The sequence below is a fragment of the Eumetopias jubatus genome, unplaced genomic scaffold (assembly GCF_037043125.1).
Source record: "Eumetopias jubatus isolate StellerSeaLion01/CBP00866 unplaced genomic scaffold, mEumJub1_p1.0 scaffold_13, whole genome shotgun sequence".
Classification (NCBI taxonomy): domain Eukaryota; kingdom Metazoa; phylum Chordata; class Mammalia; order Carnivora; family Otariidae; genus Eumetopias; species Eumetopias jubatus.
This window is the reverse complement of record NW_028274819.1, coordinates 64,973,495-64,999,293: the sequence shown is the minus strand read 5'-3', so window position 1 is coordinate 64,999,293 and position 25,799 is coordinate 64,973,495. Positions and strand designations below refer to the sequence as shown.

General features: G+C 38.0%; 1 protein-coding gene across 9 annotated transcripts in view; it reads left to right on the top strand.

Annotated features, from left to right (window-relative positions):
* DLG2 (discs large MAGUK scaffold protein 2) overlaps positions 1-25,799 on the top strand; it is a 1,243,318-nt gene that overhangs the window by 756,818 nt on the left and 460,701 nt on the right. For all 9 annotated transcript variants that reach the window (XM_028126804.1, XM_088018006.1, XM_088018004.1 and 6 more), the window contains 2 exons: positions 12,924-13,068; positions 15,495-15,633. In XM_028126804.1, the coding sequence (XP_027982605.1) occupies positions 12,924-13,068; positions 15,495-15,633 (284 nt within the window). The remainder of the gene's footprint in view (positions 1-12,923; positions 13,069-15,494; positions 15,634-25,799) is intronic.

Below are 25,799 nucleotides of genomic sequence, written 5' to 3'. Positions count from 1 at the left end.
TCCTGAGACCAGACGAAATCTAGGTCTCCTACTCCTCCGCCATCTTCCATCATTAGTTTTTGATGTAGTGTTCAACAATTCATTGCTTGTAACACACAGTGCTCATCACAACACGTGTCCTCCTTAATACCCATCACCCGGCTACCTGATCCCCCCCATTCCCATCCCCTCTGAAACCCTCAGTTTGTTTCCCGGAGTCCATAGTCTCTCATGGTTCATCTCCCTCTCCGATTTCTTCCCATTCAGTTTTCCCGCCTTTCCCCTATGGTTCTCCGTGCCATTCCTTATGTTCCTCATACGAGTGAAACCATATGATAATTGTCTTTCTCTGCTTGATTTATTTCACTTAGCATAATATGCTCCAGTTCCATCCATGTCGGTGCAAATGGTGGGTATTCATCCTTTCTGATGGCTGAGTAATATTCCATTGTATATATGAACCACGTCTTTATCCATTCATCTGTTGAAGGGCATCTTGGCTCCTTCCACAGTTTAACTATTGTGGACATTGCTGCTATGAACATTGGGGTGTATGTGCCCCTTATGTATCTTTGGAGTAAATACCTAGTAGTGCAATTGCTGGGTCATAAGGTAGCTCTATTTTCAACTTTTTGAGGAACCTCCATACTGCTTTCCAGAGTGGCTGCACCAGCTCGCATTCCCACCAACAGTGTAAGAGTGTTCCCCTTTCTCTACATCCTCGCCAACACTGGTTGTTTCCTGTCTTGTTAATTTTGGCCAATCTAACTGGTGTTATTTTTATTTCAAAATTAATATCCTATGGTAAGGACATTAAGTGGATTTAGGGAATGTGAATGGAAACAGTACAATTTTCTGAACGAGTATTAGTTGTGAGCACCTAAGTTATTCTTTTTGGTGATTTACAAAACTGCCCAGTTTCACCCAAATATTAATAAGAAAATCATTGAAGGCAATGCAGATATGTAGAAATTTCTGAATAATGAACAGGACTTGAAATCATTTCCATTTGTTAGACTGACCTTAGATGAGAACTGAAATGGGTAACACCCTCTACACATGGCTCTTTCCTGCCACCAGCACACGCTTCCACGCAAAAGAGGTTTCCATCTGTAGCACCCACATAGTCCTCACTCCAACCGCTGGGAGATGGAGAGGGCAGTCAGTACTGTTACTCTTATTTTCCAGAAGAGAACGTTGGAGCTCAGAGATAACAAAGGGATTTCCAATATGACATAACTAATAAATTGTGAAATCAGATTCAGGCCTAGATGTCAATGTCCTAATGCCACATTCCCTCCACCAGCTCACGCAGCCCTTCTGGTTCTTAATCCAGCTCTCATATTTGAATCACATGGTAAGTTTTTGATCACTCTGGATGCCCAGGCCTCAATCAACCCTGAAGAATCAAATGAGAATCTCTGTGGTAGGCACCATGCTTCATTTTTTAAAAAAATGTTAAGTCTTCCGGGTGATTCCAATGTGTAGCCAGGTTAAGAACCACAGTCCTACGTTGATCTAATCACATTCTAGCCTGTTCTGCGGCTGCTCCACAGCTTCTCCTGAGGGTGACCTTGATGGTAACACTCATTCTATCAAGCCAGTACAGAATCCTTTAGCATTTTCCAACAATGGGCTGAAAGGCATTCAGAAATAGTTCACCCTTCAAACTTTGTCCCCTGCAGTTAGAGTACTTTCTGAAGCATCAGGGGGAAAAAAATCTGGATAATTATTTCTTGAACTCGGATGTAATTTTTCCCAAATGTAATAAAATTACAATGCAGTGCAATGCAGTGACATATCTTATTTGAGGGTTAAAGCCTTCCATTATGTTGTTTTCTATTTCTTTTGCTTATACTGGTTTAACTCTGTTCATAGAATTTGCTCTATAGGTAATATATATATAGTGCCTACCACAGAGCAGTGGTTTTAAAATGATTTCAATAGCACATTCCACCAGTAAAACACAAAAAGTTGCCTCTAACATATGTATAGTTCCCTTCTTTATATTGCATACATATATCACTATGCTAATACATAATGTGTATTTTAAAACATACATAAAAATAGAAAGATAAAAATATTAATAGAAGTTCAGATACAGAATTCTTCCTGTATCCAGTGGTTTGCCCTTGGGTTCATATTATATTGTCCATTTTGGTGATCACTGCTATAGAGGAAGCTGGAAAAGTCAATCAAAACATCATCATTATTTGCTTTGTCTATATATGCAATAAAAAGTTAAGAAATTCTAATGGAGAAAGGAATTCACACTGTTGGAGGTTTGATCGTGTCCCTTATAATCTAACGTAACCCAGTGCTCCCATTCTGTACCAGCCTTTCATCCTTATATGCCATGCCTGCCACAGAGTGAGTGTCCCATAAATGTTCACTGTTTGTTGCAAGATCTTCATTTCTTATCCTTTCTGACTCAACACAAATGTAAGCTAGAAACTCAACACAAATGCCTCATTCGTCCTCTAAATTAGGGAATTTTGATAGCTTTTCCTTTGGAATGTAATTTTTAACATATTTATCTAATTGTTTCAACATTTATTAAGTGCCTACTATTTATAGTGCATCAGTTGGGGGATTACAAAGATGAAAACACTCTAATTAGACAGCAGGTGAATGGGTGAATGGTGAATGAGATACCAGCTTCCAGTTATGGAATGAATAACTTAGAGGGGAATAAAAGGTACAGTATAAAGAATATATAGTCAATGGGAGAGGAGCAAGATGGCAGAGGAGTAGGAGACCTAAATTTCATCTGGTCCCAGGAATGCAGCTAAATAGGGATCAAACCATTCTGAACACCTACAAACTCAACAGGAGATCAAAGAAAAGAATAGCAGCAACTCTCTGAACAGAAAAGCGACCACTTTCTGGAAGGGAGGACGTGCAGAGAAGTGAATCTGAGGCAATATTCGGGAAGATAGATGGCAGGGGAGAGGCGGCCGTCCACCACTACTGGCAAGTGATAGAGCAACGGAGCACAAAATCGGAACTTTTAGAAGTGGGCTCTGCTGAGGGACGTCGCTCCAGTGGCTAAGGGGGGATGGAACTCTTGCTGGGACAGTGTGATCTCAGGACCCTCGGGGTCACAGAAAGACCGGGGGCGCCTGAGTGCGGCAGAGCTCCCAGGTATCAGAGCGGGGAAGCCGGCTGCAGAGACAGAGTCGAGGAATGGGCTCTCACCTCAGGGTTGCCATAAACTGTGATCCGTGGTACAGCTGGGCCACAGCTCTTCCAGCAGGGACCCAACAAGCAGCAGATCCGGGGAGACTCCCCTTCCTCCCCCAGGAGGAGCGGCACGGAAGCGCACCGCAGGGATCTGCTGGGTTTGGAGACCCCACACAGGGTCGTGTGCCAGAGATAGAAACGCTCGGTCATAGGCCAGGTGAGCATGGAGTGCGGCCGGAGATGGGGAGACGGGAGTGATTGACTGCTTTTCTCTGGGGGGCTCACTGAGGAGTGGGGCCCTGAGTTCTTGGCTCCGCTGGGGCGGAGATTGGGAGGCTGCCTTTTTCACTCTGGTCCTCCAAAGCTGTACGGAAAGCTTGCAGGGAACAAAAGCTCCTGAGGCAAACCCGAGCAGATTACTTAGCCTGGACCAGCAAAGGCAATTCCACCTCTGGCAAAGACATTTGAGAACCACAGCAACAGGCCCCTCCCCGAGAAGATGAGCAAGAACAGCCAGCCAAGACCAAGTTTACTGATCAATGAGAATGGCAGAACTCCAGGACTACGGGAATACAGCACATAGAATTTATGGCTTTTTTCCCAAATTCTTTAGTCTTATTTTTTTTTTAAATCCTCTTCTTTCTTTTTTCAACCAACTTCTTATCTTATAAATTCCTTTCATAAAACCTTTTATAATTTTCATCTTTACAGTCATATTCCATCCCTTCATTGTATTTACCCTTATTTTTGTACATATATAAGTTGTTCTTTCTTTAAAATTTTGGGAGGCACTTTCTTCGAACAGACCAAAATACACCTGAAATCTAGTGTGTGGCACTGATCTATGCACCAACCTGATCATATTTGATCATATTCTTTTTTTTTAATCTTTTTCTTTTTCTTTTCTTTTTTCTTTCTTTCCCTCTCTTTTCCCCCGATTTCAGGTCTCTTCTGATTTGTTTAGTGTATATTTTTCTGGGGTTGTTGTTACCCTGTTAGCATTTTGTTCTCTCATTCATCTATTCTCCTCTGGAGATGGAAAAAATCACCTCAACAAAAAGAAGAAGAGGCAGTACTGACTGCCAGGGACCTAATCAATACAGATATTAGTCAGATGTCATAACTAAAGTTCAGAATGACAATTTTAAAGATACTAGCTAGGCTTGAAAAAAGCATGGAAGTTATTAGAGAAACCCTTCCTGGAGAAATAAAAGAACTAAAATCTAACCAAGCCAAAATCAAAAGGGCTATTAATGAGGTACTAAAGGAATTTGCAAACACGAAACCAGCCCTCCAAGAAATATTGAAAGGGGTCTCCAAGCAAAGAGAGAGCCTAAAAGTAACACAGACCAGAAAGGAACACAGACAATATACAGTAACAGTCACCTTACAGGCAATACAATGGCACTAAATTCATATCTTTCAATACTTACCCTGAATGTAAATGGGCGAAATGTCCCAATCAAAAGACACAGGCTCTCAGATTGAATAAAAAACAAGACCCATCGATATGCTGTCTGCAAGAGACTCATTTTAGACCCAAAGACACCCCCAGATTGAAAGTGAGGGGGTGGAAAACCATTTTACCATGCTAATGGACACCAAAAGAAAGCTGGGGTGGCAATCCTTATATCAGACAAATTAGATTTTAAACCAAAGACTGTAATAAGAGATGAGGAAGGACACTATATCCTACTTAAAGGGTCTATCCAACAAGATCTAACAGTTGTAAATATCTATGCCCCTAACATGGGAGCAGCCAATTATATAAGGCAATTAATAACAAAAGCAAAGAAACACACTGACAATAATACAATAATAGTGGGGGACTTTAACATCCCCCTGACTGAAATGGACAGATCATCTAAGCAAAAGATCAACAAGGAAATAAAGACTTTAATTGACACACTGGACCAAATGGACTTCACAGATATATTCAGAACATTCCACCCCAAAACAACAGAATACACATTCTTCTCTAGTGCCCATGGAACATTCTCCAGAATAGATCACATCCTAGGTCACCAATCAGGTCTCAACCCGTACCAAAGATTGGGATCATTCCCTGCATATTTTCAGTCCACAATGCTTTGAAACTAGAACTCAATCCCAAGAGGAAAGTCAGAAAGAACTCAAATACATGGAGGCCTAAGAGCATCCTACTAAAGAATGAATGGCTCAACCAGGAAATTAAAGAAGAATTAAAAATATTCATGAAAACCAGTGAAAATGAAAACACAACTGTTCAAAATCTTTGGGATGCAGCAGGGGCAGTCCTAAGAGGAAAGTATATAGCAATACAAGCCTTTTCAAGAAACAAGAAAGGTCTCAAAAACACAACCTAACCCTGCACCTAAAGGAGCTGGAGAAAGAATAGCAAATAAAGCCTAAACCCAGCAGGAGAAGAGAAATAATAAAGATCAGAGCAGAAATCAATGAAATAGAAACCAAAAGAAGAGTAGAACAGATCAACGAAACTAGGAGCTGGTTCTTTGAAAGAATTACTAAGATTGATAAACCCCTGGGCAGACTTATCAAAAGGAAAAGAGAAATGGCCCAAATAAATAAAACCATGAATGAAAGAGGAGAGATCAAAACCAACACCAAAGACATCAAACAATTATAAGAACATATTATGAGCAACTATATGCCAGCAAATTAGATAATCTGGAAGAAATAGATGCATTCCTAGAGATGTATCAACTACCAAAACTGAACCAGGAAGAAACAGAAAACCTAAACAGACCCATAACTACTAAGGAAATTGAAGCACAGGGGCGCCTGGGTGGCTCAGATGGTTAAGCGTCTGCCTTCGGCTCAGGTCATGATCCCAGGGTCCTGGGATCAAGTCCCACATTGGGCTCCCTGCTCAGAGGGAGACCTGCTTCTCCCTCTCCCACTCCCCCTGCTTGTGTTCCTACTCTCGCTGTGTCTCTCTCTGTCAAATAAATAAATAAAATCTTTAAAAAAAAAAAATCTCCCAACAAACAAAAGCCCAGGGCCAGATGGCTTCCCAGGGGAATACTACCAAACATTTAAAGAATTAATACCTATTCTTCTGAAACTGTTCCAGAAAATAGAAATGGAAGGAAAACTTCCAAACTCGTTTTATGAGGCCACCATCACCTTGATCCCAAAACCAGACAAAGACCCTGTCCAAAAGGAGAATAACAGACCAACATCCTTGATGAACATGGATGCAAAAATTCTCACCAAAATACTAGCCAATAGGATCCAACAGTACTACATTAAAAGGATCATTCACCACGACTAAGTCAGATTTATCCTGGGCTGCAAGTTTGGTTCAACATCCGCAAATCAATCAATGTGATACAATACATTAATCAAAGAAAGAAAAAGAAACATATGATCCTCTCAATAGATGCAGAAACAGCATTTGACAAAGTACAGCATCCTTCTTGATCAAAACTCTTCAGAGGATCGGGATAGAGGGTACATACCTCAATATCATAAAAGCCATCTATGAAAAATGCACAGCAAATATCATTCTTAATGGGAAAAAACTGAGAGCTTTCCCCCTAAGGTCAGGAACATGGCAGGGATGTCCACTATCACACTGCTATTCAACATAGTACTAGAAGTCCTAGCCACAGCAATCAGACAACAAAAAGAAATAAAAGGCACCTGAATCAGCAAAGAAGAAATCAAACTCTCACTCTTTGCAGATATATAATACTTTATGTGGAAAACCCAAAAGACTCCACCCCAAAATTCCTAGAACTCATACAGGAGTTCAGTAAAGTGGCAGGATATAAAATGAATGCACAGAAATCAGTGGCATTCCTATACACCAACAACAAGACAGAAGAAAGAGAAATCAAGGAGTCGATCCCATTTACAATTGCACCCAAAACCGTAAGATACCTAGGAATAAATCTAACCAAAGGGGCAAAGGATCTGTACTCAGAAAACTATAAAATACTCATGAAAGAAATTGAGGAAGACACAAAGAAATGGAAAATCTTCCCAAGCTCATGGATTGGAAGAACAAATATTGTGAAGATGTCAATGCTACCTAGAGCAATCTACACATTCAATGCAATCCCCAACAAAATACCATCCACTTAAACAGTATGGAGGTTCCTCAAAAAGTTGAAAATAGAGCTACCATACTACCCAGCAATTGCACTACTGGGTATTTACCCCAAAGATACCAATGTAGGGATCCGAAGGGGTACATGCACCCCAATGTTTACAGCATCAATGTCCACAATAGCCAAACTATGTAAAGAGCCAAGATGTCTGTCGACAGATGAATGGATAAAGAAGAGGTGGTATATATATATACAATGGAATATTATGCAGCCATCAAAAGGAATGAGATCTTGCCATTTGCAATGACGTGGATGGAACTGGAGGGTGTTATGCTGAGTGAAATAAGTCAATCAGAGAAAGACATGTATCATATGACCTCACTGATATGAGGAATTCTTAATCTCAGGAAACAAACTGAGGGTTGCTGGAGTGGTGGGGGGTGGGAAGGATGGGGTGGCTGTGTGATAGACATCAGGGAGGGTATGGGCTATGGTGAGCACTGTGAATTGTGTAAGACTGTTGAAAACCAGACCTGTACCTCTGAAACAAATAATACATTATATGTTAAAAAAAAAAAGAAGAAGAAGAAGATAGCAGGAAGGGAAAAATGAAGGGGGGGACGTCAGAGGGGGAGATGAACCATGAGTGACTATGGACTCTGAGAAACAAACTGTGGGTTCTAGAGGGGAGGGGGATGGGTTAGCCTGGTGATGGGTATTAAAAGAGGGCACATACTGAATGGAGCACTGGGTGTTATATGCAAACCATGAATCATGGAACACTACATCAAAAACTAATGATGTAATGTATGGTGATTAACATAACATAATAAATTTTTTTAAAAATGTAAAAAAAAGAATATATAGTCAATGATATTGTAATAGTGTTGCATGGTGACAGATGGTAGCTATGCTTGTGGTGAGCAAAGCCTCATGCACAAACTTGTTGAATCACTATGTTGTACACCTGAAAATAATGTAACATTGTATGTTAACTATATTGAACACTAAAAAAAAAAAAAAAAAAGACAGTCTAATCATTGCCCTTTAGATCAGTCCTTGAACAGGGAAGAGGCATTGCAAGAGTGTGTGTCGTAGAAGATAGGAGTGGTCATTTTCACACAAGGAGCTATTTTCAGCAACAGGATCACCAAAAACATTGTGTCTGATGTTTAATGACTGTTTGTATACTGCTTTATCTTATACAGTGTCTTTTCATGTTCATGGTATCTCTCCTTTCTCCTAAATACAAGTAAACCAACAAATAAATCAGTATTATCCCTATTTTGCATATAAGGAAGTTTTAATGCTCAATAAATACGTTAACTGACCAAAATTCATGAATCTAGGAATTGAAACCAGATGTGATGCTACATTTAAAATTTACTCTCATTATGCCAAGGTACGTTCATTTCTAGAAACATCTAGGATTAAAATATGGCAATTATTTCTAAAAGAATTAAATCAATTCACTGGCCATGAGAAACCAAGTTCCTTCTTCTCCATTCCAATTTTCCATCACTCATAAGATCTTGCTATGTGTGCTTCATAATGAAGCCACTGTACTTTGCTTCTGTTTTTTTTTTTTTAAGGTTTATTTATTTGAGAGAGTGGATGGGGGGCAGAGAGGGAGAGAGTCTTAAATAGACTCCATGCTGAGTGTAGAGCCCGACATGGGGCTCGATCTCACGACCCTGAGCTCATGACCCTGAGATCATGACCTGAGCTGAAACCAAAAGTCAGGCACTTTGACTGCCACCCAGGGTCCCCACTTTGTTTCTGTTCTTATTTGAAGTTTTTTTTTTCTTATTCATTTAAAATATAGAATTAATTTGATTCTAACCATAACTAATGCATGATCATTGCTAAAAAGATGAAGAATAAGAAACTATTTATTATCCAAAGATAACTAACTGTTTCCTATTTATTCATAGTTACTGTTTTTAAAATAAATTTATTATAGCCATGAATTGCAGTGTACTGCAGAGATTTTAGTCTTTGGTTTATGCATATTCATTTTCATACCATTGACATTAGCACATTAGATTGGTCTCCTTTTTTAATTTTTTTAAATTTTGTTAGGTTTTTTAAATTTTATTTCCAGAATAGTTAACACACAGTGTTACATTAGTTTTAGATGTACAATAGAGTGATACAACAATTCTATCCATTACTTAGTGCTCCTTTTTAATTCATCCTATCTAGTGATCAACAACTTGTCTCCTTCTTAAAAAGTTAACTTTGGAGTTTGTGATTTTTTTTTTTATAGTGTTTGTAGAGTTCCCACATTTCCTTGTACTATGTCTTAGGTAGTATTTATGTCCACCTCCTAGTTTGTGCCACCATGTTAGTATTCCTGAATAAATATGGACAGATCAGCATTTCACCATCTGTACATCACCCATTCCTCTTTATTACCGCTCTCCTGCTGCCACACCTTCCACCTTTGTCCCATCACGTATCTTTTAGCTCGCACTCATTTGATTCCCACAACACTGACCCTGCTCCCTTCTTGCAGGTTTTTTGGCACCTCTTTCTTCAGCTAGTTTGCCCTCCTTTGTCTCTGTATCATGCTCAAATTCAGTGCTCCTTTTTCTGTTGGAGAAAATGAGTCCTCTCATCTCTAACCTCTCTGCTTGGCCTCAGTCCTTCATCCTATTGCAAACATATGGCCAGGCTGCACACACGCCCCTCTCTGTGTAGTGCACCCACCGAAACACTGCATTCAGATGCACATAATTTTTTTTCTGAAATCAGGCCAGTTGTTCAGTGTTCACCATTATACGCAGATACTTGATGCAAAAGAAAAAAGACAATAAAAAACAATGACAAGAGCAACTAGCCAATCAGTGTAATGTCCCTTCTCTCTGTGTACAATCAGCTCCAGCTGTAGGCCCTTTATCTTGAGAGTTCATAGGATAATGCACACACATAATTAACCCAAATAAACCCACTTTCGTTGAAAACATTTTGAAGACTTCAGCACAAAAGAGCACTTTTTGGTCCAGATCCTGTACTATTCTGAATTTTTAAAAAGACCACACAGAAGCCTCATCAACAGTACCCTAATTAAACTCATCAGTTCACAGATGTTTACAGGAAAATGCTCAGCAAAAAATTTCACCAAGAATTCCTGTTTCCTGAGAAGAGAGATGTATGATGACAATAGTAATAGTAATAAGAGCTAACATTAATAAGTATTTTAATGTTCTTGCCACTTTACTTAGATGAATATGTTTACATCAATAACTCTTTAAGGTAGCAATTATTATCATACCTATTTTACAGATGCCAAAACTGAGGCTAAGAAGATTAAGTTGTCCAAATTAACACAACTAGGAAGAGCTGGGACCAGGATCCTAGTCTGCATGACTCAAAAGCATGTGCTCTAAATCACTATGTTCTGTTGCCAATATCGTGCCACCTGTTCCAAAACTAAAATCCGTGTCAATGTTCCAACACTTTGTAGTCACCAAATAAAAACCAACTGAAATACCACTATTATAAACCACCATTATCCCCACTTCTATACTCTACCCTTTGCTCAACTTCTACTTTCTGGTCTAAAGAGTTCTCTGGTGGAATCTGAGAATCTGCATGCAAAGCATTCTCAATAAACATGCTTGAAGCTTGAAGTGTGTCTTACTAGAATATGAGATTCAAGGGAGCTGGGGAACTTCTCTATCTGAAAGAGGAATACAGATGAGTGGTTAAAAGCCTGGTCTCTGGATCCAAACTGCTTGCTTTTAATCTGCTTCTACCACTATTAGATCAATGACTTTGGGTGAGTTTCTTAACCTCTTAGAGACATGCTTTTCTAATCTGTAAAGTGAAAGTAATTATATTAGCTACCACACAAGTTATTGTGAGGTTCTATTGTGTTAATGTATGTAAATGACTTAGAATAGTTCCCAGTGTGTAATAGAGGCTACATAAGTTTCTGCTATGGTTATGATTTTCTTTCTTAATATTTATTACTGTATCTCTAATATGTAGAACCATGACTTATACATAATAGGTATGCATTCGATCAATGGATGAACATGTGCTAGACACTGGAAATACAAAAAGATGTAAGAGAATGTCACTTGTCTAGAAGAGAACTATAGGAACCAGTGGAAAAGTGTGTAGCTTAATGGAGAGTTCATGATCAGCATTTATACACATCAGTCAGGTCCAGTTCCCTCCAGTTCTGGGGTCCCTAACTTGGGCCACACCATCAAGGATTAATTGGCACATGGAATTTATAGAACATGAGGCAAAAAGAAAAAAAAAAAATGTTGCAAGGTATTCTGTGACTAAAGCTCTAATTAAATAGTCCAGAGAATAGGGGATCCAATCTAATACTCTTTGGCACATTTATTTTAATTCTGCATCATTTCAGCAGAAATTAAAGAATCACTCCATTAAAACAATAGTAGCCAAATAAGAATAATTTAGATATTTAAAATACCTTGTAAATATTTTAAAACCATCTAAGAGAAGAGCTGCAAAGATTCCACTATAATGCCACTGCCATGAAGTAAAAATTGCACTTGCATCAGGCTCTTCTGTCCAGTAAAAAGGAGGAGTTGCTGTTGAAGTGGATGGGAATAGGGTACCCTTGAACTTTTTTACCTGCAAAGCCCTGTTTTCCAATATTAACCTTGGAAAATCAACTTGTCAAATAACATTTTGATGGGAACAATTTTTATTTATTTTTATTCTTTTAGAGGGCAGGGGAGAGAGAGCATGCAATAGTGAGAGAGAGAATCTTAAACAGGTTCCATGCCCAGCATGGAGCGCAACATGGGGCTCAATCTCATGACCCTGAGATCATGAACTGAGCTGAAATCAAGAGTCAGAGGCTTAACTGACTGAGCCACCCAGGCCTCCCAAGGGGGACAATTTTTAAAGTGAAAAAAAAAAACAAGTTTGGTGTAACTGTAGGAAAATTGGGGCTCTCATATAATGTTGGTATAAGAGTAAACTTGTTCCTCTCTCCACAGGGCACTTTAAGAATAGGTATCAGAAGACTTATAATATTCATATAGTTTGGTCCAACAATTCCATTTGTATGATTTATCCCAAATAAATCATCAGAGTTGTGTGCAAATACAGAAAAAATTTACTGCAACATTATTTATTGTAGAAAAAATTAGAAGGAAACTAAACATGCTTTAGTAAGAGATTGGTTCAAGCATTACATTACAACCATGCAACACAATGCTCTATAGGAAACAAAGTCATGTTGTTGCTGTATGCTATGATATGGACCAACAGTCACTCTAGATTTAAAAAGCAGTTTCCAAAACAATATGTACAATATGGTCACTATTACTTAAAGAAATATATCCCAAATAGAGAGACTTTGGTTAGTTTTTGTTCTTTTTTTTTTAGTTCAGTGAGTTTGTAATTGGAAAAACCATAGCATAGGAAGAGAGACATTTGACTCCTCTTTTCTTTTTTCCACAAAGAGTATTCTGATTTGCATGATGATACATTGCTTTCTCATAGAAAAAGACAGAAGCAACTTTGTTTTGTTAGCATCAACAGCTTATCTGCTTTTGCTAATGCCATAAATCCATCTTTTCTGTCAAAGTATGATGTAGATACTGGATTGTAATCATTGCTATTTAATCTTTAAATAATTCTGTATATCATTTTGCCTGTTTCTTTTCACCTGCATAGATTTGACTCTAATATTGAATATTATGTTTCTTTCAGGTAAACAACTACAGTTTAGAAGAAGTGACGCATGAAGAGGCAGTCGCAATATTGAAGAACACATCCGATGTCGTTTATCTAAAAGTTGGCAAGCCCACCACAATTTATATGACTGATCCTTATGGTCCACCTGATATTACTCACTGTAAGTGCCATGCTCAGTGTCCCTCTGCCAGGTGTATAAAATTGGAATTCTGCAAAATTTGACAAAGTACTCTGTTTGCATCTTCACTCTTGTTTAACCTGTGGGAATAGTTCCAAGGGATGCTGTGCTGCACTCCTTGGTTTGAAGGTGGGACACCCTGATGGGTTAGAAAGTCCGCCATTTAAGAAGGGCTTAATGAGGTATGTCATGGACAGTGTGATTACAGTAACGTAAGAGCAACACCTGTTTAAAGGCTATTTCTCAAGCCCCTAAAACATGATAACTCTCATGCCATAGTATCCCCCCTTCCTAGTTCAAACCTATATAGTAGCAAATGAAGAAAGAGAAAGACTAGCAAAATAGACCTCTGCTCCCTCCTGGGGGAGAGGATCTTGCACTTGCATGGTAGCACTATGATCCTCAATCACCATCACCATAGCTCTTATCTTTACCTGAATATTATATTGACAGGGAAGCCAGGGAAAGCTCTCAGTCACTATGGCAGTAGAAGTGAGTTGTGGGTGGGGGTTTCTAGGCCAACAACTAACTAGAGATGCTGTGTTGAGTCCTATAAAATCCACTCCCACATAAGCCCCATGTTTCCTTCTTTTTTTAATAGGTCTGCAAGAACTTTAAGGTTCTGTCTCTGGGGACTAGATTCAGAAGCAATTTTTTTTTTCTGTGAGTTTAAGGGACAGTTTTGTCAAAATCAGTAAGCTTGCTCATTCTGGAATTTTGAGAAACCAGTTTGTGAGATTGGGAACTCGCAATATCTTCAGGACCTGCCATTAATTAGTACTCCAGTCTTAAGCAAGTCACTTAACCTCTCTTAGATTTAGATGTTTCTCTTGAGAGAAATTTAAAGGTTGAATAATTTTGTTACCCGCCCATTACGTTAGCTATTGCTTTTCTTAATGATGATTCAAAAATGACTTGCCCCCAAAATACATCTTTTTCCAAGCATGTGGTAAGCTGAGATCAGCCTTACCTTAGGATATGAAAGAATTTTAACTTTCAAAGTTTTCCAAACTCGATAAATTTAGAAAAATCAGCTTTGAGACTCTGAGCAATTTCATGAAGGATATATAAGGTCAACGTTAAAGATAAAAGCAAGAAAACAAAGCTTGCTATTCAATTCAAAAAATATATATTGAGTAACCTCAATATGTATGACACCTTATAAGGTAATATGTGGGATACAAAGGAAATGCAATCATGGCTTGGAAGAAAGGCTAATTCAGATATAAGAATAACAGCAGTATTTGGCAACATAAGAGGGATATACATGCCATGGAAGTGGTAAAAGTGAATGTGCTTTGGGTACTCAAAGGAAAGGGATACTACCATCTTTGGACAATCATAAAACTCTTTATGGAAAGGGTGACGTTTGAATTGTATCTTTAAGAGTGGAAGAAATTTCAGTATCAAAGATGTGTTAAGAGACAGAAATTGTAGGTTAACTGATGAAAGGACAAATATTGGGAAGAGTTGTCTTTGTTGGAGGACTCTAGGATATGTGTAAGTGGGATATTGAAATGGATCAGTCTGGTAAGGATGACAAAAGGAAAAGTTTATATTCAATACAGTAGCAGCAATAGGGAACACTTAAGCAGGAGAAAAGCATTATCAGAGTTGGATTTCTCAGTCTATAAAATGGATTTCTAGAGAGGGGTAGGAGGCAGGAGACCCAGGCAGGAGGGGCTTTTATACATTCAAAAGAGAGAAAGGGAGATGAATTACTGTGGAGGACTAGAAAGGAAAGGCCGGAATCCTCGGCCTTTCTGGGGTAGAAGTACAGCATCTTTGGGGATTAAAGCCTTTTTTTTTTAAGATTTTATTTCTTTATTTGACAGAAAGAGCACAAGCAGGGGGAAGTGGCAGGCAGAGGCAGAGAGAGAAGCAAGCTCCCCGCTGAGCAGGGAGCCGGATGCGGGACTCGATCCCAGGATCCTGGGATCATGACCTGAGCCGAAGGCAGTGGCTTAACCAACTGAGCTACCCAGGCGCCCGGGGATTAAAGTCTTATATAAGAACTTGCTCCTAGGAGCCTTCTAGATTTGATGATTGAATATTAATTATGTGAAAAGAATGTGAGTTCTGCAATTAGAAAGCTAACATTTTTATTTCAATAGAAAATTAATCATCTTTCTGAAAATGCATGTGCTGGGTCTCTCCTCCAATTCTTCTCTTCACCTAATTATACAAACTGGGTTTGTAGATATAAATGTTATTCCATCTTTCTAATCCTAAAGGTCACCATGTGCTTGTACATATTAAATGCAAACAGACAGTAACTCCTCCCTCTTGGGAGGCAAGAAAATACTCAGCGTGTAGCAAAGTCTCCCTATTTTTAACAGAAGTATAGCATGACACATTGAGTCACCCACGTAACAGGTTTCTTCTCTTTTCTCTTTTTCACCCCTTAGCTTATTCTCCACCAATGGAAAACCATCTACTGTCTGGCAACAATGGAACTTTAGAATATAAAACTTCCCTGCCGCCCATCTCTCCAGGAAGGTACTCACCGATTCCAAAGCACATGCTTGTTGAAGACGATTACACCAGGTCAGATGTGCTTATTGGTTAATTGGATTTGTGACCATTCCTGGGAAGAAACGGCATTTGCCTAACATGTCAGCCATTGCTTTGGGGGCTAACGAAAGTTTCTGAGCACCACTGAAACTCACCATCGTCTTGTCTCCAGTGGAAATCTGCAAATTCTCATAAATGTGTATCATTAGGAATCAAAATCACTAATTCTTTGTGAGAAGTGGTACCGTATACGTACTCATCACTTTGCAATTTATTAAGACTCACACATGATGCCGTTTGAGCTCGACAGCCATTTTGTCAGATAGTTAACTTGAGAGGAGGTGGTGAGAGGTAACTGCTAAGGAAGTAGCATACCAATATTACATCTCTGGTTAGTGCAGCAGTCAGGACTGAAACCTTTGTCTTTTGATGCTAAATTCCATGTTTTTGACACCAATGGCTACCCACAATTCAATGGAGTTGGGAAGTGAGTCAACCCTTCCTTGTAGCACAATAGCTACAAGTAGAAAGAAAAGGGATGAAATTAACTGTAAATGGTTTGAATTTAATATATGCTGTTAATTCCAAAGGGGAACAGGACAGGATTTTAGGATAGAGCACAGAACCACATTGCTAATGCCATAAAGTAAAACCAATTTTAAGCAGCACACCTATGAAAAAGGTGTGACAGTTCACAAAGCAGACTAGCTTCCTTGACTTAATTGTCACCATTAAGGATATGGGAATAAATAAGAATAAATGTACATTTTCTTATCTTTAAATATTTTTGTTCCAAAGTAATGTATGCTCATTGCATTTGGTGAAATAATGCGAAAATGTTCGAGAAACAAAACCCTCTCCCAAACTCCTGCCAGAGCAACTATCTTGAGGTTCCCAATGTAATATCCTGGCATGAACCTTTCATACTTTCTGCATGTTCATATAAACCCATACAAATTCACAGTCAGATATAGATGGGACTTGATACTGTTTTTACAAAGTAAGCTCATATTTTAGAAATTGCTCTGCAACTTGCTTTTCTCAGTGAACAATACTTTTACCTGAAATGAGATTACATAAAAATATGTACACACTTTTTCTGGAAGTGTTTGTGTGTAAAAATGATAGAGATGGACCCTTTTGGTTTAATTTATCTGCCTGTCTAATGAAGCCATTTGTCAGCCTTTAAAAAAAAAAATAGTGGAGGCTTCCTGCCGCTTAACTTCCCTCACCGGTACCCAGGCCTGCTTTGGTCTTTTCATTCCTTTGCTATTTCTTTTTAAATGATTAAGCATTTTCCATTTATTTTGCAATTTCAGGTTTGCTGAAGTAGCTTGTTACATCTTTAGCCAAGGAATGGAATGTTTAGATGCTGCAAATGTGCATCTGTGGTATAAATCAAATATAAACTTCTTCCTATGCTGAAACATCTAATCTCTATGCTCTTAATTAAAATGAGGGCTGCAGCAAAGATAATCCTCATGACTCTCTAAAGAATTGTATAAATATAGGCACTTTTATTCACCAGAGCAATGATCTATTTGCTTTCATTCTATCACTAATATTTATATGATTTTAATTTGAAAATATCATTTTATCTTACTAGACTCCACATGGAATTAAAATTGATTAAATCCACTTCATAATCCAAGCCCTTTGCTAGCTGTTTTACATACACTATTCATTTACTTTTCCCCAAAACACAGAAAGAAGGGCTGTCACTCCTATTTTATAGATGTAGAAGTTGGAGTTCAAAGATGTTAAATAACTTGCTTAGAGTCACACTGCTTTTAGGTAGAAAAACTGTGGGTGCCCTGCCAGCTACAAAATTCTGGCTAAGAAGAAACATTTTAAATTTCTCCTTATTTTTAAAATGAAAACCAAGTCCTATAAAACTGTTCATCACAGAAAAATGTAGCTCTAAAGGAACCCAAGCATTTCAGTAAGTTCTAAAGGCAGTTAGATCAGAGTTAAGACCTATTTCTACCATTGGTTAACTATATGACCACTGGAAAATTATTCAATCACTGCAAACTTGTTTCTTCATCTATATAATGGAAATAGTAATCAAAGTTTTCTTAACAGGTTGTTGTAATGATTGAATGACATGATACATGCAAAGAACTTATAGCAGAGCCTGACACATCATGAATATTAAATGAGTGTTATCTATTTACAGCAACTATACTTGTTATAATTCTTACTCTACCTAAGATGTCACATGGAATGTTTTAACAGATGGTGTCCTAGGAATAGAGTCTGCCTATTCCTACAGGGCTATGCCTTGGTATTATAGTTCTTGTCCCACTTCCTCCCTTGTTCTCTGGCAGGACAGTTTCATTAAGAACTAGAATCTTCTGAATGGCTGGTGCCTGGCAAACTCGTGAAGTAGATTACATCAGTTTAAACACGCACACGCGCACGCACATGCACACGCGCACACATGCCTCTCTCACCTTTGCTTTGTCCTCTCACAGGGGGCTGTGCTGTAGGCACTGCCATGGATCTCAGGGTTATTTGCTCAAAGGCAAATTCATTGCCTTGTTCATCAATATTTATTGGACACTTCCTACTAGACAGCAGGCACTGCACTAGGAATGCAAAATTGAGTAAGAAACGACAGCTCTAAGAACTACCAAATTGGGACAAAAATATAAGTAAACCAGTGGATCCCTCAATGCCTATTCCCTGATTATGCAGACCCCCTTTGTAAAGTTTTCTATAAAGCCTAATAAATTTTTTTAATTCTGAGATTATATATCTTCATATCAAAATGTCATTTTTTTGTGTGTGGTAGTAAATGGCAGATATTTACTTCACCATATCCTTACTTAGAAAATGAAATGTGAGGGGCACCTGGGTGGCTCAGTTGGTTAAGTGACTGCCTTCAGCTCAGGTCATGATCCTGGAGTCCCGGGATCGAGTCCCACATTGGGCTCCCTGCTCGGCGGGGGGTTCTGCTTCTCCCTCTGACCCTCTTCCCTCTGATGCTCTCTGTCTCTCATTCTCTCTCTCAAATAAATAAATAAATAATCTTTAAAAAAAAAAGAAAATGAAATGTGGGCAACTTTCTATTAGTTCTCATCCTTTAAAAGGTCTGTAAAATGTCAAAGTGTGGCAACTAGTAACAGCAACAAACCAAATTAGATCCATTCTAGGAAGTGCTCTGGTGCCACCCAAGCAGAGTTCCCTAGCTCTGTGGGAGTTACTTAGTAAATATTGGTAAATGATTTTGAGTTTTATATGAATACCCAAGGAAAAGCCTGTGGAATCAAAGTTTTAAAGAGGAGATACCTCTTAAGTTTGAGTTTGAAAAAATGTGTAGGCAGTGATCAGAAAGTCAAGGGATCAGGAGGGTGTTCATGGTAGGGGATAGCACATGCAGATTCATAGAAGAATGTGAAATAGAATAAAATGAAGCAACTATTACAGCTTGAAAAATACAACTCGTAAAAGAGAGTGGTTCCTACCTTTAAGTTGTCTTTATATTCCTATCCTTTCTGTCATAGGCAACCTACTTGTAAAATTTAAAATACATACCGTATTTTAGTAAATAAATAGTAGTAAATAAATTTAGTAAATAAATAGTAAAAACAAAAAGATCACTACTATGCCCTGTTAACACAAAGTCCTTTAATATATATGATTGCCCTTATTTATATTATGTTATTATTCTTGGTTTTTATAAATAACAAAAGTGCTCAAAGAGTTTAAGTAATTGCCTCATATCATACAGCAAGCAAATAGCAGCATCAAAATTTGAATTGAGGTCTGTGTTCCCATGGTTCATCCTCACATCACACCCTGTGCCTCATTTTATGCATTCAGTTTCCACAGAGAAATGTTGAATAAACAGAATTGGGTTTATATCAGAAGATTGGTTTCTAGTCCTGCTTCTACCAACTTGCCATCTAGATGACCCTGAACAAGCCATTTAATCTCCATGAGTCTTGATTTTCTCATCTATAAATTTGGGACAAAGGGTCTTCTAATTTCCTCATGGAATTGTGAAATATCAATGTGATAATATGTGTTAAAGTTGCCATTTTTAAAGGGCTAGATAAATTTATTATTATCCTAAAGTGTTATAGTAGCTTATATTTGAGGCCTACTTTGAATTTTCCTAAAATAGTAAATCGAGGTAATTGATCTCTAATGATGGGACTTAGACTGAGCGGGAAACATTTCTGTGAAATAGCAACCTTTCAACAACCCAAAACTCAAATTGGCAGCTTTTTATTCCATGTGTTCATGATCTCTTAGTCTATTGTAAGAAACATTTCTTTCTTTTCCTAAAGCATATTCACTTTTTTTTTTGGGGGGGGAGATATAGTAAGAACTTTTTAAAGGAATTTTGATTAGAAAAATGCTACACTGACTTAGTTGGAATTTTTTTTAACTCTTTCTCACTATTTGAGGAAATGTATACCTGAGAAAACTGGGAAATGTTTTTCTGTTGATTTAGAGAAAGCACAAAAAAAGACACCCTTTTTGGATGGATAAAATTTTCTTAGTAGAAAGTCTGTTGAGTGCCCTATAAATCAATGTTCATTGTGATCTAGATATCTGGTCTTAGATTGTTGGTAAACTATTTTGGAAAGCTATCACTGTGCTGCTGAGATGTGTTTTTGGCTCAAAGAATTATAGGCTCTCAGAATTGGAAGGACCAGCACTTGAATCTAGAGTCTAATATTCCTCCTTCTGATGGGTAAGGAACACAAACCCAGAATGATATGTTGGCTATCCTTAAGTCCCATAACTTGTATTAGAATCAGATATAGAACCTATGTCTTCAAATACCAAGTCTAGTGCTTGTTCTATTTCTCTGAGCTGGTGTTCACTTTTGTTGTTACTGTTGTTGTTCTTGGATGGAGTAAGAAGGTAAGAATTATGAAACCCATGAACAAGCAATGACCACCTGTGAACAGTACCCACTTTGTGTATTACCTGCAACTATGGATTCTACCTTTACTGGGCCAAGTGGTAACCTGATGACCCAGAAGATGTGCACAGACCCTTACCATCTGGTTCACTATTCTCAAGATACAAAAACAAATCATCAGTATTAAAATGAAACAAAAAAAAACTTTGAGATGCAATGTATAACTGTTATTTCAAGAGATGGGGACTCAGGTTACCAAGTTATGAATATGATAAATGTCATTATGAAAACCAGGGACCTCAATTATAGCCATATAAGTCCCAGTGAGAGAAACCAAGTTCACCTGGCCCCGATCTTAGTATACCCAGGTGTCTTTCTGATTGGCTCTACATAATGTTCCCTCACATAATTTGGTTGCTCAAGAAGCATAAGCTAAATGAAGTCTCCAAGAAAAGTTTCTTGTCCCCAGAAACCTTCCAGAATGACTCCAAATTATGACTCTTTTATTCACCAGTTTAACTTTTTTATTTACTAAATAGATATGAGCCCAACAGACTAGAGTCTGCGTCTACTCTATTCTCCCCAAATTATAGAACATTAGCTTACTGGATATGGTATCTAAAACGTATTCCAGTTGTCTTTTCCTTTCACTCATTTGTTTCTTCATTCAGTGAATATTCAGCTTCTGCCATATGTCAAGCATGGTTATTAGCAACAAAGTTACAGTGGTTAGCAAACCAAACAAGTCTCCTGTCCTCATGGAGTTTACATTCTAGTGCATCAAGTAAGAGACACACAGATAAATGAGTTAAGTGCAAATATTAGTAAGTACTATAAGGAAAAAAATAGAATAATGTGATAGAGATTGGGGAAGAGAACAGTATTAAGTAGGATAACCAGGAGGTGCCTCTTGGAGGAGAGAGCATTTGAGCTGAGACCTGAATAACAAGAAAAAGTGGTGATACAAAGATCAGAGAAAGAACATTCCAGGAAGAGGGAATAGCAAGGCCAGTCACTGAGGCAGAAATAAGTTTAGAATGTTCCAGGAATCTGAGGAAGCCCAGCTTGTCTGGGAAGAGATGAGCTAATGGGAACAGGGCAGAAAATTAGGTTGGAGAAGGAGTCAGAAGCCAGATGACATAGGACTCTGTAGGTAATGATGAAGAAGCTTAGGTCTGATTTTGAGTGCTTTGAGAATCCATTAAAGAATACTAACAGGAAGAATGAAATTATCTGATTTCTATTAGGAGAAAACCTTTCTGCTGTGCGGAGAAGTAGAGGAGCCATTGAAGAAATGAGGGGAGAGGTTATGGCAGGTGGGATTAGAGCAAGAGGGAGCAGTGCTGAAGAGGAATGCCACCTGAGCTCTGTTTTAGAGCTAGAGTCCATAGCCAATGTTTCATGTGAGGAGGAGGCCTGCTTTAGGCAGGCTAATTTGCTACTAACCATTTCTACAGGTTTTTATCACATATAGAGTCGTCTTTCAGGAACAGCATAAGTTTGCCACTGCTGGTGATTTTTTTTCCCCCTTGCTGTTTAGGTGTCGATCAGAAATGGATAGAGGCTAATTCTCAAATGTTTCTATCCACATGCCCTTAGGCCTTGAAATATGAACTTGTTTTTCCTCAGGATCTGGGGTAGAACATGAATGAAGCTTTCTGTCCAAGCATGAAACTCAAAAACTCTTAAATTTTCTCATAAAAGCTTGGGAAATATCCTTGCTCACTTTAATGTAAAAACACTTTGATTACAAATTAAATTATTTTATCCAAAATCTTAAAGTGAAATGAACACACCAGAAAGATTTTTTTCTGGGGATACTTGGTCCCCAGCAAGTACCACAAACCCCAAGGTACATATGAGTATCCAAGTTTGAGAAGCACTGAGCTGACTTACACAGACTGGTCAGTTATTAATTTTGTGTTCTAGAAACAGTCCTTTAATAATGGCTTAAGGTGTGTGGTCTCCGTTAAGGACAGGCTCTTAAAAGATCAGACAAGACTTGCATCAGAGTGAAGTCTGGGCATATTCCAGCCTCTCTAACTTTTTAATTTATATTTAATGACTTGAAATCCTTTCTGGATGAATGGGAAATTCTTTCTTCTGACACAGAAAAGAAATCTTTTCTTACTCATCTTTAACCATGTATAATAGGAAGAACTGGTTGTGCCCCATGCAGACAACTGACCCTGCTTTAGAATTCACATGTGTATAGCTGAGAGATTAGCCTTGGAGCTGCCCTGCTCAGGGCCCCACCTTGACCACCTCCTAGCTTTGTGACTTGGGTAAGTGACATAATAGCCCTTTGCCTCAGTTGTTTCATTTATAAAAGAAGCATTTGAATATTACCTCTCAAGAAAAAAACCTCTCGATTAATGTTCAATATTATCAGTACTATTTAAAACAAGGATTTTCAGATGAACACCACAAATAAAATAATTTTTTGGTAAACATCCTCCATAGAATGAAAGTGTAGCCACTAGTAGTATGTAGCTGCTCAAAGTTAGCTATGTATACATTTTTTTCAACTTATCTTGCAGAGCACATTAGAACACTTTATTACAGAAAGTCTTACAATCTGAATGCTTTATTAGGGATCTTCTTTTTTTACAACTGCTGTGAATATCCAGTACCACTTGCATTGAAAATCTAATCTAGGATTCAATGGAACCAAGTATGATCAAACAACAACAGAAATCAGTCTATCAATCTGGCCTCTGTGGCCAAACACAATTATCCTCTGGATAATTTACTGACTTTGCCCTTTTGTTATTCATGGTAGCTCTCAACAACTAACACCGTGTAGCTTTTCCCTTAAAAGAAATTTTGTGGAACATGGCATCAGACTCCTTGTAGGCTTTATAAAGTGCATTATAAAACTTAACCAAATCAAACATTCATCCGCAATGCCTCTGAATAATCTCTTTTGTTCTGTGCCTCGTGCCTAACTCCTCTGACATGGAGCCTGCTATTAGAATATCTTTTTTGAAGCAAAGTGTAGCGATGGGAAGGGGTGAGTGAGGCAAAACTAGTGAGACAGATGGAGGATAAGCCATCAAGTGGAGCCTTGAGGGGATTTTTCTCTTTATTGATGGTGGCTCCACTAACCATTTTAGGTTTAATTACATCAACCACGAGGCATGGCTGGTAGTGCTGTCCTCCTAGAAATAGAATGAGTGGGTATACTAATGAGGAAGATGACAAATCTTAATTAAAGGAAGATATCCAAATATGTATTGGAAAACATGTTAAGCTTCTGTTCGCTGTCAGGGAAATGAATTTAATGTTAGGAAAAATGAACCAGTAATGAGGATTTTAAACCTGTCTTTTATAGATATTTATTATTCCCCATACCTAATAAGTCAGCCAGACATAAATACATAGTTCTAGGCCTTATAATTTTATGGAAGATGGTTATGACACATCTATAGCTATTATTGTTAGAAACATAAGATCCACATAGATAGTTATTTAATCAATGCTGTTTTACATTTTTTTTAGTTCATCCTTGGCCTTCGGGTCTAGTTGAGGCAAAAAGAAAAAAGATTAATGACGGACAATGGAGAACTTTGGAGAGACCACTGTAGAAGCAGTCAACTCTGAGTTGACCCCCCCACCCTGTCCTTTTACATTGCAAGTAAATTACTGTCATCAACACAGTATGCTGCTTATTTCTGGCCTTTATCTGTATGATATTTAAAAAGGGTATATATTATGACTCAAGATTATGTAGACATGGCCTCTTTTTCTAGCAGTTTATTTTCACATCCATGTGTCAGGAAAGTTAATAGTAGACAGAAGACAGCTGATCCTTAATTGTCCACATCTGGGTGTATACTTTGCAAATTATCCATGCCAGCATCGGAATCCCTGAGTGGCTTCGTGCCATTTCATATATCATAAGCTGCTGTCAGTGAGGTTACCATATTAATATTAATGATTGCCTTAAGGAAATACAAGAAAATTATGGGATACAATTCTTGCATTCCAAAGACTTATCCTTTTTTTTTTTTTAAAGATTTTATTTATTTGTCAAAGAGAGAGTGTGAGCATTGGAGAGAGCACAAGTAGAGGGAGGGGCAGAAGCCAGCTCCCCACTGAGCAGGGAGCCCAATGTTGGGCTTGATCCCAGGACCCTGGGGTCACGAACTGAGCCGAAGGCAAACGCTTAACCAACTGAGCCACCCAGCCACCCCAAGACTTATATTCTATATATCATAGATTTATAAAATTACATGAATTCTGGGTTGCATCATTCCCTTTTTGCTTCTAGGTAATCTAAATTAATCTAAATCATGTAACAAGTTATATCTGAGTTTAAAAAAAAAAAAGACATTTTGAAAATACTGCCTTCATACATGTTCCCCAGACATCCTTTTCAATCTTTATAGATACTCCTTGCCCCTTCTATTGTCTTACACCACTCTGTTTTTTTCCATAAGTTCTTATTATTTTCCCTAATTATAAAATAATATGTATTTGTAGGGCAACTGTAAAATAAATGTAAAGAAAAACACGAAAATTACGATCTTACCACAGAAGGATAATCATTAATATTTAATATATTTTCTTTAAGGTTTTTTTCTATGACTGTATGTGTGTTTATAAAACTTTAACCAGACTATGTACACTGTTTTTTTTCTGTCTTAATTTAACATTATATCTTGAGCATTTTCTCATGTTTTTAGTAGTCTTCAAAAACATATTTTTAGCAGCTATATAATATAGAGAAACCATAATTATTTCCTATTGTGGGACCTTTTGGTTGTTTCTCAGAGTTTCTTATTACAGATAATGCTTGTATAATCTTACCCTGTCTCTTAATTACATAGTTCTTTAAGATAAATGCCTAGCTCCTCACTGCCTAACTAGCACCTCACTTATAGACATCACACCTTTAACATTTCCAAAAGCAAATTCTTGATGTTTGTCCCCAACTTGCCCTTCCATAGGTAAATGTGACCCATAATCAAGAAAAAATTCAAGCAACAGAAACAGACCCAAAAATGACAGAGATGATGGGACTGGCAGACAAGAAGTTTAAAAAAGTTATTATAGTGTAGCCAATCTTTCAAAAGAGTAAGGAAAGAAATGTGAACAAAGAGGAGAGAAATGGAAGATATGAGATAAACCCATATTAAGCACTGAGTGATGAAAAAATAGTATCTGAAGTGAAAATTAATATCACAGTACACACTGGGGAAGAAAGAATTGTGAGGGATGCCTGGATGGCTCAGAGGGTTAAGCATCTGCCTTCCGCTCAGGTCATGATCCCAGGGTCCTGAGATTGAGTCTCGTATTAGGCTCCTTGCTCAGT